The 15,700-nt window shown below is 33.7% G+C and overlaps 1 protein-coding gene across 7 annotated transcripts in view; it reads left to right on the plus strand.

Annotated features, from left to right (window-relative positions):
- The window catches only part of PIK3C2G (phosphatidylinositol-4-phosphate 3-kinase catalytic subunit type 2 gamma), a 352,007-nt gene that overhangs the window by 18,487 nt on the left and 317,820 nt on the right, over positions 1 to 15,700 (plus strand). For 6 of the 7 annotated variants that reach the window (XM_042991840.1, XM_042991839.1, XM_007072860.3 and 3 more), the window contains 2 exons: positions 5,994 to 6,752; positions 12,228 to 12,310. In XM_042991840.1, coding sequence (XP_042847774.1) covers positions 6,075 to 6,752; positions 12,228 to 12,310 — 761 coding nt within the window. In that variant the 5' untranslated portion in view covers positions 5,994 to 6,074. Of the gene's footprint in view, positions 1 to 1,401; positions 1,436 to 5,993; positions 6,753 to 12,227; positions 12,311 to 15,700 lie in introns of those variants that run through there. The other variant, XM_042991841.1, reaches the window with a different exon arrangement.

The following is a 15,700-nucleotide window of genomic DNA, read 5'->3' on the forward strand; positions in this document are numbered from 1 at the left end:
GCTTGAGTGGCGAAGGGACAGAGAGAAAGAAAAAGAGAGAGAGAGAATCCCAAGCAAGCTCCATGCCACATGCTACCTGCACAGAGCCTGAACCCATGAAACCGCGAGATCATGACCTGAGCTGAAATTAAGAGTTGAATGCTTGACCAACTAAGCCACCCACCCAGGCGCTGCATTTTTTTCACTTTTAAATTTAATTCTTTTTTATCATTGATTTTTTTTTCACCATGATAAGTATACTCTTTAATATCCATGCTCTATTTCCCCAAATTCCCCACCTACCTCCCTTTGTTCTCCATAGTTAACATCTGTTTCTTGGCTTGTCCCTCTCTCTCTTTTCCTTTGGTTGTTCTGTTTCTTAAATTCCACATATGAGTGAAATGATGTGATATTTGTCTTTCTATGAGTGACTTATTTTGCTTACCATTATGTTTTCTAGCACTACCCATGTTTTACAAATGGCAATATTTCATGCTTTTTATGGCTGAAAAATATTCCACTGTGTGTGTCTCTGTGTGCATGTGTGCATGTGTGTGTGTGTGTGTGTGTGTGTGTGTGTGTGTGTGTATACCACTCCATTTCTCTATCAGTGGACACTTGGGCTGCTTCCATAGTTTGGCTTATTGTAAATAATTCCACAATAAACATAGGGGTGCATATATCCTTTTGAATTAGTGTTTTTGTATTTTTTTATTTTTTTATATTAAATATAATTTATTGTCAAATTGGTTTCCATACAACACCCAGTGCTCACCCCAACAGGTGCCCTCCTCAATGCCCATCACCCACTTTCCCTTCTATCCCACCCCCATTGTGTTTTTGTATTTGGGTGGTAAATATCCAGTATTTACTAGATCATAGCATAGTTCCATCTTTAGCTTTTTGAGGAATTCCCATACTGTTATCCATGGTAGTTACACCACTCTGCATTCCCACCAACAATGCAAGAGTGTTTTTTTTTCTCCACATCTTTGCCAATAGTTGTTTCTTGTGGTTTTGATTTCAGCCATTCTGACAGATGTGAGGTGATATTTCATTGTAGTTTGATTTATATATTCCTTATGATGAGGGATGTTGAGCATCTTTCCATGTGTGTGTTTATCCATCTTTTTTGGAGAAATGTCTGTTCATGTCTTTTTAATTGGATTTTTTTTTGTTGAGTTTTATCAGTTCTTTATATATTTTTGATACTAAATCTTTATTGGATGTCATTTCCAAATATTTTCTCCCATTCAGGAGGTTCCCTTTTAGTTTTGTTACTTGTTCCCCTCACTGTGCAGAAGCTTTTCATTTTCATGTAATCCCAATAGTTTATTTTTGCTTTTGTTTCCCTTTCCTCAGGAGACATACTTAGAAAAATGTTACAGCTGACGTCAAAAAGATTACTGCCTATGCTCTCCTCAAGGATTTTTATGACTTCAGGTTTCACATTTAGGTATTTAATCATTTTGAGTTCATTTTTGTGTATGGTAAAAGAAAGTAGTTTGGTTTTATTACATTTCATGTAGCTGTCAAGGTTTCCCAACACCATTTGTTGAAGAGACTGCCTTGTTCCCATTGAATATTCTTTTTTTTTTTTTTGTCAATGATTAATTGACCATATAATTGTGGGTTTATTTCTGGGTTTTCTATTCTATTCCATTGATGTATATGTTTATTTTTATTTCATTACCATACTGTTTTAATTACTACTGCTTGGTAATATAACTTGAAGTCTCGGATTGTGATACCTCCAGCTTTGTTTTTCTTTTTCAAGATCGCTTTGGATATTCAAGGTCTTTTGTGGTTCTATACAAATTTTAGGATTGCTTTTTCTAGTTCTGTAAAAAAATGTGGTTGGTATTTTGATAGGAATTGCATTAAATGTATAGATTGCTTCGAGGAGTACAGACATATTAACAATATTCTCCCAACCCATGAGTATGGCATGTCTTTCCATTACTTTGTGTCATCTTGAATTTCTTTTATCAGTGTTTTATAGTTTTCAGAGTACAGTCTATCGCCTCTTTAGTTAAATTTATTCCTAGATATATATTTTTTGGTTTTGATGCAATTGTAAGTGGGATTGTTTTCTTTTAAAAAAATTATTTTTTATATGATATGGAGAGACACAGAGAGTGAGCAGGGGAGAGGCAGAGAGAAGAGGGAGACACAGAATCCAAAGCAGGCTCCAGGCTCTGAGCTGTCAGCACAGAGCCCGATGCAGGGCTCAAACCCACAAACTGTTATATCATGACTTGAGTCGAAGTTGGACACTTAACTGACTGAAGCACTCAGGGCCCCAAGTAGGTCTGTTCTCTTAATTTCACTTTCTGCTTCTCCGTTATGAGTATATATGAATGCAACCAATTTCTGTTGATTTTGTATCCTGTTACTTTACTGAATTCATTTATCAGTTATAGTAGTTTTTTTGGTGGAGTTTTCTATATATAGTATAGGGTTTTCTATACTATAGTATAGGGTTTTCTATATATAGTATCATGTAAGGTGCAAATAGTGAGAGTTCTACCTCTTCCTTACCAATTTGGATCTTTTATTCTTTATGTAGTTTAATTGCTGTGCTTAGGGTCTCCAGTACTATGTTGAATAAAAATGTTGAGAGTGGACATCCTTATTTTGTTCCTGACCTTAGGGGAAAAGTTCTCAGGTTTTCCCCATTGAGTACAATGCTGCTGTGGGTTTTCATACAAGGCCTTTATGATGTTGAGGTATGTACCCTCTAGACCTACTTTGCAGAGGGGTTTTTTTTAACATGAATAGATTTTGTACTTTGTCAAATGCTCTTACTGAATCTGTTGAAATGATTATAATGGTTTTTCTTTCTCTTATTGATGTGACATATCATGTTGATTGTTTTGTGAATATTTTTTTCATATTTTTAAAGTTTTATTTATTTATTTTGAGAGATAGAGGGCAAGCAGGGGAGGGGTAGAGAGAGAGAGGGAAACAAAATCCCAAGCAGGCTCCTGTGCTGTCAGAACAGAGCCCAATGCGGGGTTTGAACCCACAAACTGCAAGGTCATGACCTGAGCCAAAATAAATAGTCAGACACCTAACTGACTGAGCCGCCCAGCCACCCTGATTGTTTTGTGAATATTGAACTACCCTTGTATCCCACTTGATCGTGGTGTGATTTTTTAAATATATTGTTGAATTTGGTTTGCTAATATTTTGTTAAGGATATTTGCATCTATATTCATAAGAGATATTGGCCTATAGTCCTCTCTCTCTCTTTGGTGTCTTTATCTGGTTTTGGTATAAGGGTGATACTGGCCTCACAGAATGAGTTTGGAAGTCTTATGCTTCTCGGAATAGATTGAGAAAAATAGTTGTTAACTCTTCTTTAAATGTTTGGTAGAATTTGCTGTGAAGCCATCTGGTCCTGGACTTTTCTTTTTGGAGAGTTTTTTGTTTACTGATCTCATTTCATTTTTGGTAATTGGTCTGTTAAATTTTCTATTTCTTCTTTCTTTACTTTTGATTATATGTTTCTAGGAGTTTATCCATTTCTTCTTAGTTGTCTAATTTGTTGGCATGTATATTTTCATAACATTCTGTTACAACTGTATTTCTGTAATGTTTGTTGTTATTTTTCTTCTTTCATTAGTGATTTTGTTTTTTGCTGGTCTTTTCAAAGAACTATCACCTTGTTTCATTAATCTGTCTCATTGCTTTCTTAGTTTGTGTATCACTTATTTCTGTTCTAATCTTTCTTATTCCCTTCCTTTTGCTGGGTTTGGGTTTTATTTGTCACATTATTAAAGTCACTTTAATATAGCCACATTTATCATATTTAAGCTAAGATAGAGCAGGCTGGTCTAAGGAAGACTGTAACAGGATATTGACTCTGGTTGTCAGAGTTAAATTCATACCAATGACAATCCTGAGTTCCATGACAGAGACAGATGAAGGAGTCTCATTTGTTTTAATGAACCATAGTATTCACTACTAATGTGAAGATTAAAAAATGGCAATTCCTGAAAAAGAGACTGTGGCTAGATAATGTGACCCATGAATTAGGATAGCTTAGAATAACAATTTTTGGTTTTTTTTTTTTTTTTTTTTTTTGGTTAACACTTCATTCTATACACTTCTTAAAAGCGTATATCTCTTAAAAGTCTTTCCCAAACCTGTCAGTTCAATTCTTGACTGGATTGAACTGAAATATTTTTTGCCAAATATATCAGTTCAATTTCTTGAGCAAAGTAGTACAATAAATCTAATCCACTTATTTCTTAGGGGATTATGAGTTTTAAGTAAATCTTAGCACTAAAGGAAAAAAATTCAGTTGCCATTGCAAAACACTAATAAAGAATCATATCTGATGGTGAACCACTATCATAATTATCCTTTAACTTTTTTTATTCTTAACACATATAAATAATTATTAAGGGAATTAATAAGCTCATAAAAGTGAAAGGAATTAATCAATTCATATGAGTGACACAAATACTTTTTAATTTCATTTTCTTATAACTCAATTATAATTTTTTAACTTATTTAATCATCTGTTCAACAAATACAAATAAGCAGTAAACCAAACTTCTGGTTTACTGAGTAAACCAAAGTACTAGGTACTGAGCTATAAGTGGGAAAGGTTACATGGTCTAATGATCTAATTAATGGGAAAGAGAAATCTTACATATGTAACATCTATAGAGGTTATCCTAAGGCAGCACGAAAACCACTGGAAAGCTATACCCAGAGGAGATACTTGGTGAGTCTTTTAAACATATCACTAAAATATTAAAAAGTGGATTATAGGACACAAGGAATGGATACAGAAAATGTAGAAGTAGTTTCAGAGATAACGCCACATTCCAGGTGAGAAGATAAAAGTTTTAGACCAAGATTGTGGTGGTGGTAGACAGAGAGAGCAAGATATCCTACAGGAACTGGCAGTTAATTTTATACTGAAGAATAAAAATGAGGGAAGAGTTAAAGATGAAACTCTGGTTTCTGGTCTGAGCAACTGAGTTGATGGTCGAGTCATTTTCCATCACAGACAACACTGGAATAGGAGCAGGCTTTTGGATGACTATGATCCAAGTTTTAGACTTTCTTTTGGAGGTTAAAAAAAATTTTCAAGGGAAAATATTGAGAAGGTAGTAATAAAAATAGTCAAGGCTGGAGCCATTGACATAGAAATGGTACTTTAAACCACAGGAAGTATGAAATAACTTAGAAGGAGAGAATAATTGAGAAGTAAAGAAGCTCTGACAAGGGTCAGGTGCAAAGTGAATAACAGGCAAAGGAGTCTTTGAGAAAGAATAAACACAGAAGGATTCAGAGAGTGTAGTATCAGAGAGAGTCCAAGTAAGAAAGCAAGGAATTTTTAAATGAGAAGCATAGTGAATGGAATCAAATATTGTAGAGAGAAAATTAAAATAGAAAGTGACAAATGTCAACCGAATTTACTGACATGAAGTTTTTGGTGAATTTAATGAAAAGTCACTTTGGAGAAGTTGAAAGAAGTCTGCAATTGTTTAAAGAGTTTTGGGAAGGGGAAGAAAGAGTCTAGCCAACCCACAAGATAATTGGTTATTTAAAACTATTTCTAGGAGTGGAGTAATTGCTCATCAAAGAGACTGTTTAGCTAATAAGAGACTTTAACATGCTAGTGTGCTTGTAGATGATTGAATACAGAGGGAGATAATGATTCTATGATGACTGGATCTTCAGTAGGTAAAGGAATTCAAAGGGATTCCCCTTGACTTTTGATTGATTCATGAAATTCCTGTCATAATTCCTGTCATAATTCACATGGACTTATTTTTTGCTTATAGGAGTTTCACAAATCTAAAGTCAATAGTCCCCCAACAGACTTTAATGTTGTGAGACCTAATGGAGTTTTAGATTATTCATGAATCATTTCATTTACTAAGGAGAAGCTTCAAAACAATTGTTTATATTTATTCATCATATTCCTTTCTTGCAGGTTCTTTTATTTCTAATTAATCGAAGAATTTTTTTTTCTTTTATGCTTTTTCTAGGAAAATTCCTATCATCTTTCATAATATCACCAAGTCAATATCTGGAGCAGAATCAATCCTCTCAGTTACATAAAATTAAAAATGGCATATTGTTGGAAAACAGATCTAAATACCAGTGAATCACACGAAGAGCAGCAGGAGCACCAAGAATTTCACTCTGTAAATCAGTCCTTTTTCCCTAGCCACGTCAGTTTGGGTTTTGATCAGCTAGTAGATGAGATCAGGATTAAAATTCCATTCTATCAGAGTGAAATTGAAGAAAACACTGTTTGTGTACCCCATGCACCAAACTGGGACTCAAGAAGGCATTCATTACATGAAACACACCAAATACCCTTGAATGAATTAACTTCTAAGACCTCAGAACTCTCCTGTCACCAAGCTGGGAAAACACCAGTAATTGGTTTTAGGCGATCTGTGCTACCAATTCCTGAAAATATGAACAAACAAAGCTCTTGTGGAAACCCCATAGGAAAATATCATGGTGGTGATGATTACAGAATAAATATTTCAACTCCATCATCCACTAGTCTGGATAAAATTAATTCACAGAGAGAATCAGAAAATGAAAATCATAACTACCACATAGGATTTGAAAGTAGCATCCCTTCTACATATCCATCCTTCTCAACTGACTTCATGGCAAAAGAAGAGAATAAAAGAAGTAGAAATATGAACATTGTGAAACATTCTCTGATGCTTTCTGAAGGTTCTTTTCCACCCAGGACCTGGGAAAGTACACAGCCAGAGAATACAGAGGTATGTATGTATAACATATGTTGGCCTAAAAAAAAAAACAAAAAAAGAATCTGAAAGAATCATTCAATAATGTACTGGATTAATTTGGTAATGAGGGTCATTCACCTTAATAGGAAAACGTATTGATATTATTTGTAAAAAAATAATTTATTATTCACAAATTCTGTGTTCCTAAATTAATGACTTTTTCTGAAGAAAAAAATTAAAATGGTACATCATTTTAAAGTTCCAATTTCATCAAAACTAAATAAAGTGTTACAGTCCTTACATTTTATTTGATAAAAAATATAATTGGAAATTTTGATGAAAGTAATTTTGATTCTTACTGTATTATTATGCATACATAAAAAACACATACATCTCATTTGATTGATATTTTTGAGTCATACTGTCATAAATTAAAACTTTATATCATTATGGTAGGAAAAATGTCCTTTTACCCAGAGACTCCTAAATTATGCTGTTGGCAGGCAACATCTATTGGGATCATTCCAAGAGTAGGAAATTAAGCAATAATTGTGCACTTCATCCTAATGGTTTCATCAGTAGTTCTCCAATCAATTTAGTTGCCACAGAGTTTCTTGTATAATATTTGAATATTTCTCTGCTTACACTAAGTCTAGACACAAGCGAAACTGGAAGTAAACAGTAAAAAAAAAAAAAAGAAACATTATTGCAGCTATAATTTACAGGGTGAAGCAAAAGGACTCCTCATTTATTCAACAACCATCATATTCTTAAAATATACATGATATACTAGGCATAATGAATGCAAAGAAATGACATGACACTTGAATTCAGAAATAGCATATTGCTCAAATTAACTTGCCAACAAATAATGGCAACAGAGTAAAATAACAGATAGAATGAGTTCACAGGAGAGGAAATACCTAATTCTGAGGCACTTGAGAGGAGGTAGCAACTCAACTGATCTGAATTAAAAGTCAGTGAATTTGGGGTGCCTGGGTGGCTCAGTATGTTAAGCAGCCAACTTTGGCTCAGGTTATGACCTCATGGCTCATGAGTTCGAGCCCTGCGTTGAGCTCTGTGCTGACCGCTGAGAGCCTGGAACCTGTTTCAGATTCTGTCTCCCTCTCTTTCTGCCCCTCCCCCGCTCAAACTCTGCCTCTCTCTCTTAAAAATAAATAAACATTAAAAAAATTTTTAAGTCAATGAATTTTAGGGACATCTATTTATGATCAAAGCAAAATATAACTTAGAATATAACTTCTCCTGATTTCAGATACTGAACAAAAGGCTGTATAGGACACAGTCCTTGAGGTCAACTTTACCAAAGTTTATCATTTTGATAAACACCGCAGTGTTGCATCATCCTCACTTCCTCATGGGGGCACTTTCTTGCTTGCAGAGCAGGCTAGTAAAGCCCAGTCTGAGCAGCAATATCGCTAAGCTTGAGCAGGCACAGCCTGCAGTTCCATGCGGAGTGCCAGCGGAGGTATGCAATGGGCGGGAGTCAGAAACCTGTATGAGATTTACTGTAGGTTTTTGGACAAGTGATTGTGTTTAGCACACACAAGTACAAGTTATGTAGTATAAATTCTAATTCTAACCTAGCAAGAGAAGACACTGAGCTGAGTAGTAGTTCAGGCATTCGATTGAGATTACACAAAGCTATCTCTTTTTGTTTGTTTTGTTTTATGTTTGTTTATTTCTTTATTTTTAACAGTGAGAGACAGAGCATGAGCAGAGGAGGGGCAGAGAGAGAGGGAGACACAGAATCCAAAGCAGGCTTCAGGCTCTGAGCTGTCAGCATACAGCCCGACACTGGGCTTGAACTCATGAAACGTGAGATCGTGACTTGAGCCAAAGTCGGACGCTCAACCAACTGAGCCACCCAGGCACCCATACCCAAAGCTATCTCTTAAGAGTGTTAAACATATACTCTAGAGTGAATGCTGTACCTGCCAAAATAGATATGGCCTAACAAAAAATGAAATAAAGGCTAAAGAGACCAAAAAGATCTTAACTGCCTTCCAGGGAAAAATCGTATACTTTGTAAAAAAGACAACACAATTTATAGTGTGTCATCTATAATGCTGAACATATAATAATAGATGCACAGATATGTAAAGAAGCAGAGAATTTTGACCCACAATCAAGAAAATAACCCAGTCAATTCAAAGAGATCCTGACATAGTTCAGATGTTGAAATTAACAGAGACTTTAAGGTGGTTATCACTGTTGAAGTAGATAAAGTAAAAGATGGACATAATGAGTAGACCAATGAAGAATCTCAAGAGGAAGCCAGAAACTACAAAAAAATAAAGACTATGCATTTTCTAGTACTGAAAACACAATATCTGAAATGGAAAAATCACTAGATGTACTTAAAAACATATAGAAGATAACAGAGAGGAAGATAGTAAACTTGAAAGAAAACTAAGAAAAATTATCCAAACTAAAGAAGAGAAAATAAAACGATTATATAAAAATGAGCAAGGACTCAAACTTATGTGGCAAGGAAGCTGATAATATGGACAACTTTGGAATGCTAGCGGAGAGGAAAAGAAAAAATAGGAAAACCAACTTAAAGAAATAATGGTCTGACCATTTCTCAAATTTGGTATAAAATGCCAAATTATAGATCTAAGAAGCTGAACAAGTCCCAGACAGAGTAAATACAAAGGCAATAACATGTAGACAAATCATGCTCAAATACCTGAGAACAAAAGGTAAAGGAAAATCATAAAAGAGAGCAGAGAGGGAAAACATTTCACACAGCAGAACAATAATCTGAATTAAAGCAAATTTCTATCAGAAACAATGGAAGCAAGACAACAATGGAATGACATTTTAAAATTATTTTTTAAGTTTATTTATTTATTTTGGGAAAAGAGAGAGAGAGAAAGCAAGAGCGAGCACATGCCTGCAAGTGGAAGAGGGGCAGAGAGAGACAGGGAGAAAGAGAATCCCAAGCAGGCTTTGCACTGTTAGCACAGAGCCCAACGCGGGCCTCATCTCAGGAACCGTGAGATCACGACCTGAGCCGAAATCAAGAGTCTGATGCTTAATCAGCTGAGCCACTCAGGTACCCCAACAATGGAATGACATTTTAAAGGATATATATCCATATTTATACACACAGAAAATATATATACATATATATGTATGTATGTATATCTATACTTTTGTATCAATTGAGTATATACTTCAAAACATAAAATAAAATAAAGATATCATATAAACAAATGTTGAGAGAAATTAGCCAGCTAACATGCACACAAAAATACTAAAATGCTTTGAGTACAAGGAAAATGACACCAGATGGAATCTAAAAACGAAAAAACAGCAGTAAAAATGGTAAATATATTAGTAAATAGGAAAAACTACTTTTAAATTTTGATAGCTGTTTAAAGCAAACAACAGCATTTAACTGAGAGTTATTTTATATAGAGAGATGAAAAATACATGACAACAATAGCATAAAGGATGGAAGGGGTAAACATTATTAGCTATTATGAATTCTTACATTCATTTTAACTGCATTGGTACAGTATTAATTCCAAGTACACCATGATATGTTAAGGATGCATATAGTCATTTCTAAGTATAGCTATTAAAAAAAATAATACTGAGAAGAAAAACTAAAAATCCAACAGAATTAAATAAGAAAACAAAATCAAATAAACCAAAAAAGAAGGGAAGTAAAAATAGAAAAATAAATGATAAACAAATAGAAACAAAAATGAATATGGCAGTCTTAAATCCAATAATATCGATAAATATACTCCATAAATGGAGTACACATTCTAAGTAAAAGAGAAAAATCGACAAACTAGATAAAAGAAATGTAACTACTACTACAACAGATGAACTTAAGAAAGGTACATATAAGTTGAAAATAAATGAAACAGAAGATTTAGCCTTTGATCAGCAAACAAAAAGCTTTATTTTATTATTATTATTAATTAATACCAGAAAAAGTACAGTTCAAGGGAGAGCATTATTAGAGAAAGAAAAGGGTCATTTCTTAATGACAACAAGGTTCATCAGGAAAATACAACAAATGTAATGTATTACAACAAAATACAACAAATGTAAATGTGTTATGTACCTAATAATAGCTTCAATATATACAAACAAAAATTACTCCATTTAAAGTTAATCATGTACCCACCTTCTGACGGAGTCACTTATGGATTTTTTCATAAGAAATAAAACACAGGTCCTTATACATACTTGTATGTAAAAATTAATAGTTTTCCTTATAAAAACTATGAACACCCCAAATGCCCATTGACAGGAAGATGGATAAACAAATTATGAAACTGTGAAATATTCATCAACAGAATAGTACTAATTGGCAATAAAAAATGAACAACTGATGTGTGACAACATAGAAAAATTTAAAAATATATATCATTTAAGTGAAAGAAACCAGAAAGGAGGGCACACACTTAATCTATGATGTTAGAAATCTGAATAATCTGAATAGTAGTTACCAAATAAATGTAGTTTGATAGAAGGAGATGTGGGGGAACTTTCTAAAGTGATGGAAATGTTCTATATTTTTATTGTGATGTTGATAGCACAGTTGTATACATTCCTCAAAACTTAAATTATATTATTTAAGACTCATGCATTTTTCTGTATGCATTACCTCACCTAAAAAATCCACATAAATAAATAAATAAATAAATAAATAAATAAATAAATAAATAATTAAATAAATGATAAATAAATACAGAATGAATTGAAGGGATGTACGATGGGATAACCCAAAATGTGCCACTTGGGCATAAAGTTTATTTCAAGTTGAAAGTAATAAATACACAGCAGATGCAGGAAAAACTTTGCTTCCCTCATAACTGCCTGAATTTACATTGGAAAGAAGAGAATTATTAACAGAGACTCCCCTTTACCCAAGGAATTTATCTAGAAAATAAGGCAACCTTTGTTTTCAAACACATCTTTTCATCTTGTGAATGGCTTTCCTCCCCTTTGTGTTCACAGACTCCTACCAGTCTCTTTAGCTCAAGTAAGCTTCAAGTTGCCTCATTGTCTTTGGAATTTCCTGTGTGGATTCCCCATACATACATATATATGCCTGTTAAATTTGATTTTCTCCTGTTAATCTGTCTCACGTCAATCTGATTCTAAATCCAGCTAGAAGGACCATAGGACGGGAAGTTCTTCCTTCCGCACAGAATCTTTTTTTTTTTTTTTTAAGTTTATTTATTTATTTTGAGAGAAACAGAGACAGTACAAGTGCGGGAGGGGCAGAGAGAGAGGGAAAGAATCTCAAGCAGGCTCCAGGCTGTCAGCACAGAGCCTGATGTGGGGCTTGAACCCACAAATATGCCAGCTCCTGACCTGTGCCGAAACCAAGAGTCAAACACTGAGACAACCCAGGTGCCCCTCGGACAGACTCTTTAAAACAAAATTAAAAATGTAGAATTGTATTAATGTTTTCTCCACATCAAACTATATTAATTTGACAGTTTTTATTTTAAGCTGACAGGTTGTTCTATTCAGCTGGTTGAAGTACCTCAAGGCAGTAATAAGAGTCTGGCCTCCTTCTGTGACAAAGTAAAAAAGTGAGTCTTGCTATTTCATGAAACTTTGAAATTTCTGTGCCGGCATAAATTTGTCTATTTTATAACAGCACTGAACTGATTAATTTTGAATACAAAATGTTAAAGTTTTATATATTTTAACAGTGAAAAATATAAATTCATGACAAATTAGTTCATTGATTAACTTCTAGTATTGTTTTTGTTGTTTTAGTCAAATCATTTTATTTTCTTGATAATTCAGTTAAAGTTAAATGTTTAATAATTTCAGACCTGCCCTTGCTATTTGTTGACAGTTTAGTTTGCAGTGAATTAATTTCTTATTTAATGGCATAACTGACTGACTTCTCTGGCTCCCAAATTAGCATAGATTTATCCCAAATTAGCATAGATTTATCCTTCCTACCTGGGATATACTATTTAGAATGATGAGACTGCCCTCCTTTTAATAACTCAATCTTACCTTGAATGAATTTCCAGAATAATGAACAAATGCATGGGTGTTTGTCCATTGAAAAACTAATTTGTTCATTAGAGGATATTACAAAAACATCACTGGTCCCCTTTTTACTTATTTAAAATGAACTTATAATATAAAGCTAGCTTCTGTTTTTTAAGACCAATTTCTTATTAGCAGTTAAAATTTATATAACCCCATCTCTTCTGCTGCTAGGGTTCCCAAAAGCTTTGAAAAATTCATGCATTTTCCTTCTCTTAATTTTTATCTATTTATAGCTACTATAAAAATAATAAATATACACATAAATAAACTTTAACTTATTTATCAGCTATAGCAGCTTCCTGCTAAATGATCATTTGGGACTAAAGACTGGAATCATTTATTTAATAATTAATTTAAAGGCTATTTGAATGACTAATAACAAGTCCATGCATGAGAAAGATTCAAAAGTGGAACAAACCAACAGAAAAGCAAGGTCTCTGTCCTAAAAAGTCTGTAACCCTGCTGGAAGAACTGAAAGGCATACAGACAAAAAAAAAAAAACTAAACTAAACTAAACTAAACTAAACCTAGGAGCTCAAATCCATGAAAATATTTAATAACTAATGTCTCACTCTTGCTCACAGAAAAATAAAATAAAATGACTCTTTGGATTGCTAAATTAGCATCTTTAAAGATATCAATATTGATTCTTTTAGGAATAAACTACTCACTGTCACAAACTGACAAGCATTGCCAGGAACTTGACATTTTAAATCTAAGATATGATCATTTCTACCCATTAAGCATGAGCAATAGCTCATCTTAATATCACAAGATATCACTCAGTATAAATCCATTGACAAAACACTTATTACTAGTCCTTCCCATCACTTCCTTTTTTAACATAATGTAATATTCTCAGATGAAGTCTTCTTGTGGATGTAATAGTGACACAAAATACTTTATGTGATGGTTTGTCACTAGCTCATGGTGCATTTTCTGAGTTCCTAAATGTAATTTTTCTCAATGGTTCCTTTCAAAGTAACCATGAAACTAAAACAGATGACCAAATAATAATAAACTTTAGTGTAGTGAAAGGAAGAGATAGGTTATATTTACACATACTTATCTTGGTTTTCAATAATCCTTTTTGATGTATGCTCATATATAAAATGATTAAATTTATAAATGCTTAATTATTTTTTACACATACTATTCATCCAACAACAACATATTGAAGATCTACTATGTACTAGGCACTGTCCAACCCCTCTTAATTCAAAAGAAGACCAAATTGAGTTTGAAAGCCAGGTTTTTTAAGAGGGTCATAATAGAATGGATTTATGTATCCAGTTTAGTCTGTTTTTATTTAATATTTAAACATACCTAAAATGTTTGCAATATTCCTTTAAAGAGAGTCTCTAACTTGTTGGATCTGGTTTCTTTTTTTGACATGCTTTTAAGCCACATCTTTCAAGCAATGTGTCATATTTTTGTAAAAAATACAATCAAATGGCATAGCATATGCAAAGTTCTGGCCACAGTAGATGCTCAGCAAAGTTTTAGGAGTGAATAGGTCATAAATTTGCATTTTAAATTTATTTCCTGAAAAACAGGAGAAACTTAAATCATGTATGCATGGAATACTATCCTATCATATGGTGAATACTAAATCATGAAATTCCTCCACCAGATGTTGGAGTCTAGATCTTTATCCTAGGGTATAAGAGAGGAGAGACACCCAAATATTTATCCTGAACAATGGGTTTTCAAACTGTAGCTATGGAGCAGCAGCAGTAATGGCTTACTTGGAAAACTGTTAGTAGGGGAAGTGAAGATTCCTCCACAGATCTATTGAATCAGCAAATATGAGGATGGGACTCAGAAATAGGTGATTCTGGCACATACCAGCCCATGCACTTTTTCATTTTTCAGGCCCCTCAAGAAGGGGCTGTTTCTGTGGAATTTAACAGCATAGAAATTAAGCTATCTCAGTGAGCATGGCACTACTTTAATGCTGCACAAAGTGAATGAATGCTAAGGATGTAATTCCTATTGATACATTACATCGAATGTATGACATACATTCTACACACAGAACGTATAACGTTCTCTTCAGGAATAGCACTACAAAATTTAGCTGTCTGAACAATTAACAAAAAACATAATTTCATATTCATAATCAAAGGCATTTTAAATACCTAAGTTGCAAATAATCTTATGTTATATTCTACATGTGGGTAATAACATGAATCAAAAGGGATTCAGCTATAATAATATATGATAGTTATGATACATCACATGGGTATATGCTTACATTCTACGAAACTCTTTCACATGCATTTTCACTTTTAATCCTTGCCATAAACCTTTGAAGTAGATATAAATATCCTTAATTGTACAACCAAAGGAACTGATCAAATAACTTGCCTCTGACAATAAAATTACTAAAGGGAAGGGGCGCCTGGGTGGTTCAGTTGGTTGAACGTCCGATTTCGGCTCAGGTCACGATCTCGCGGTCTGTGAGTTCGAGCCCCATGTCAGGCTCTGTGCTGACTGCTCAGAGCCTGGAGCCTGTTTCACATTCTGTGTCTCCCTCTCTCTGACCCTCCCCCATTCATGCTCGGTCTCTCTCTGTCTCAAAAATAAATAAACGTTTAAAAAAAAAATAAATAAATAAATAAAAAAAATAAAATTACTAAAGGGAAGAGTCAGCATTCAAACTCAAGGCTTCTGGCTCCAAGGATAAACTATTTTGCAATTCTCTGACTCACTGGAGCAAGAAGGAATTGTTCAGTTTGTGCAAATGTCTTTTGGGCTAAATTACTTATGTAAAATCCAGAGATTTGTGTAAAAACCAAAAATTTTGAGCCAAGAATGGTATTTACCAATGGAACACAAACAAGATAATTTATTTACCAAAATCCTTAAATCAAAATGAGTGACTTCCAGCTTGAGAAAGTTAGCAAAAA

The sequence above is a fragment of the Panthera tigris genome, chromosome B4 (assembly GCF_018350195.1).
Source record: "Panthera tigris isolate Pti1 chromosome B4, P.tigris_Pti1_mat1.1, whole genome shotgun sequence".
NCBI lineage: Eukaryota > Metazoa > Chordata > Mammalia > Carnivora > Felidae > Panthera > Panthera tigris.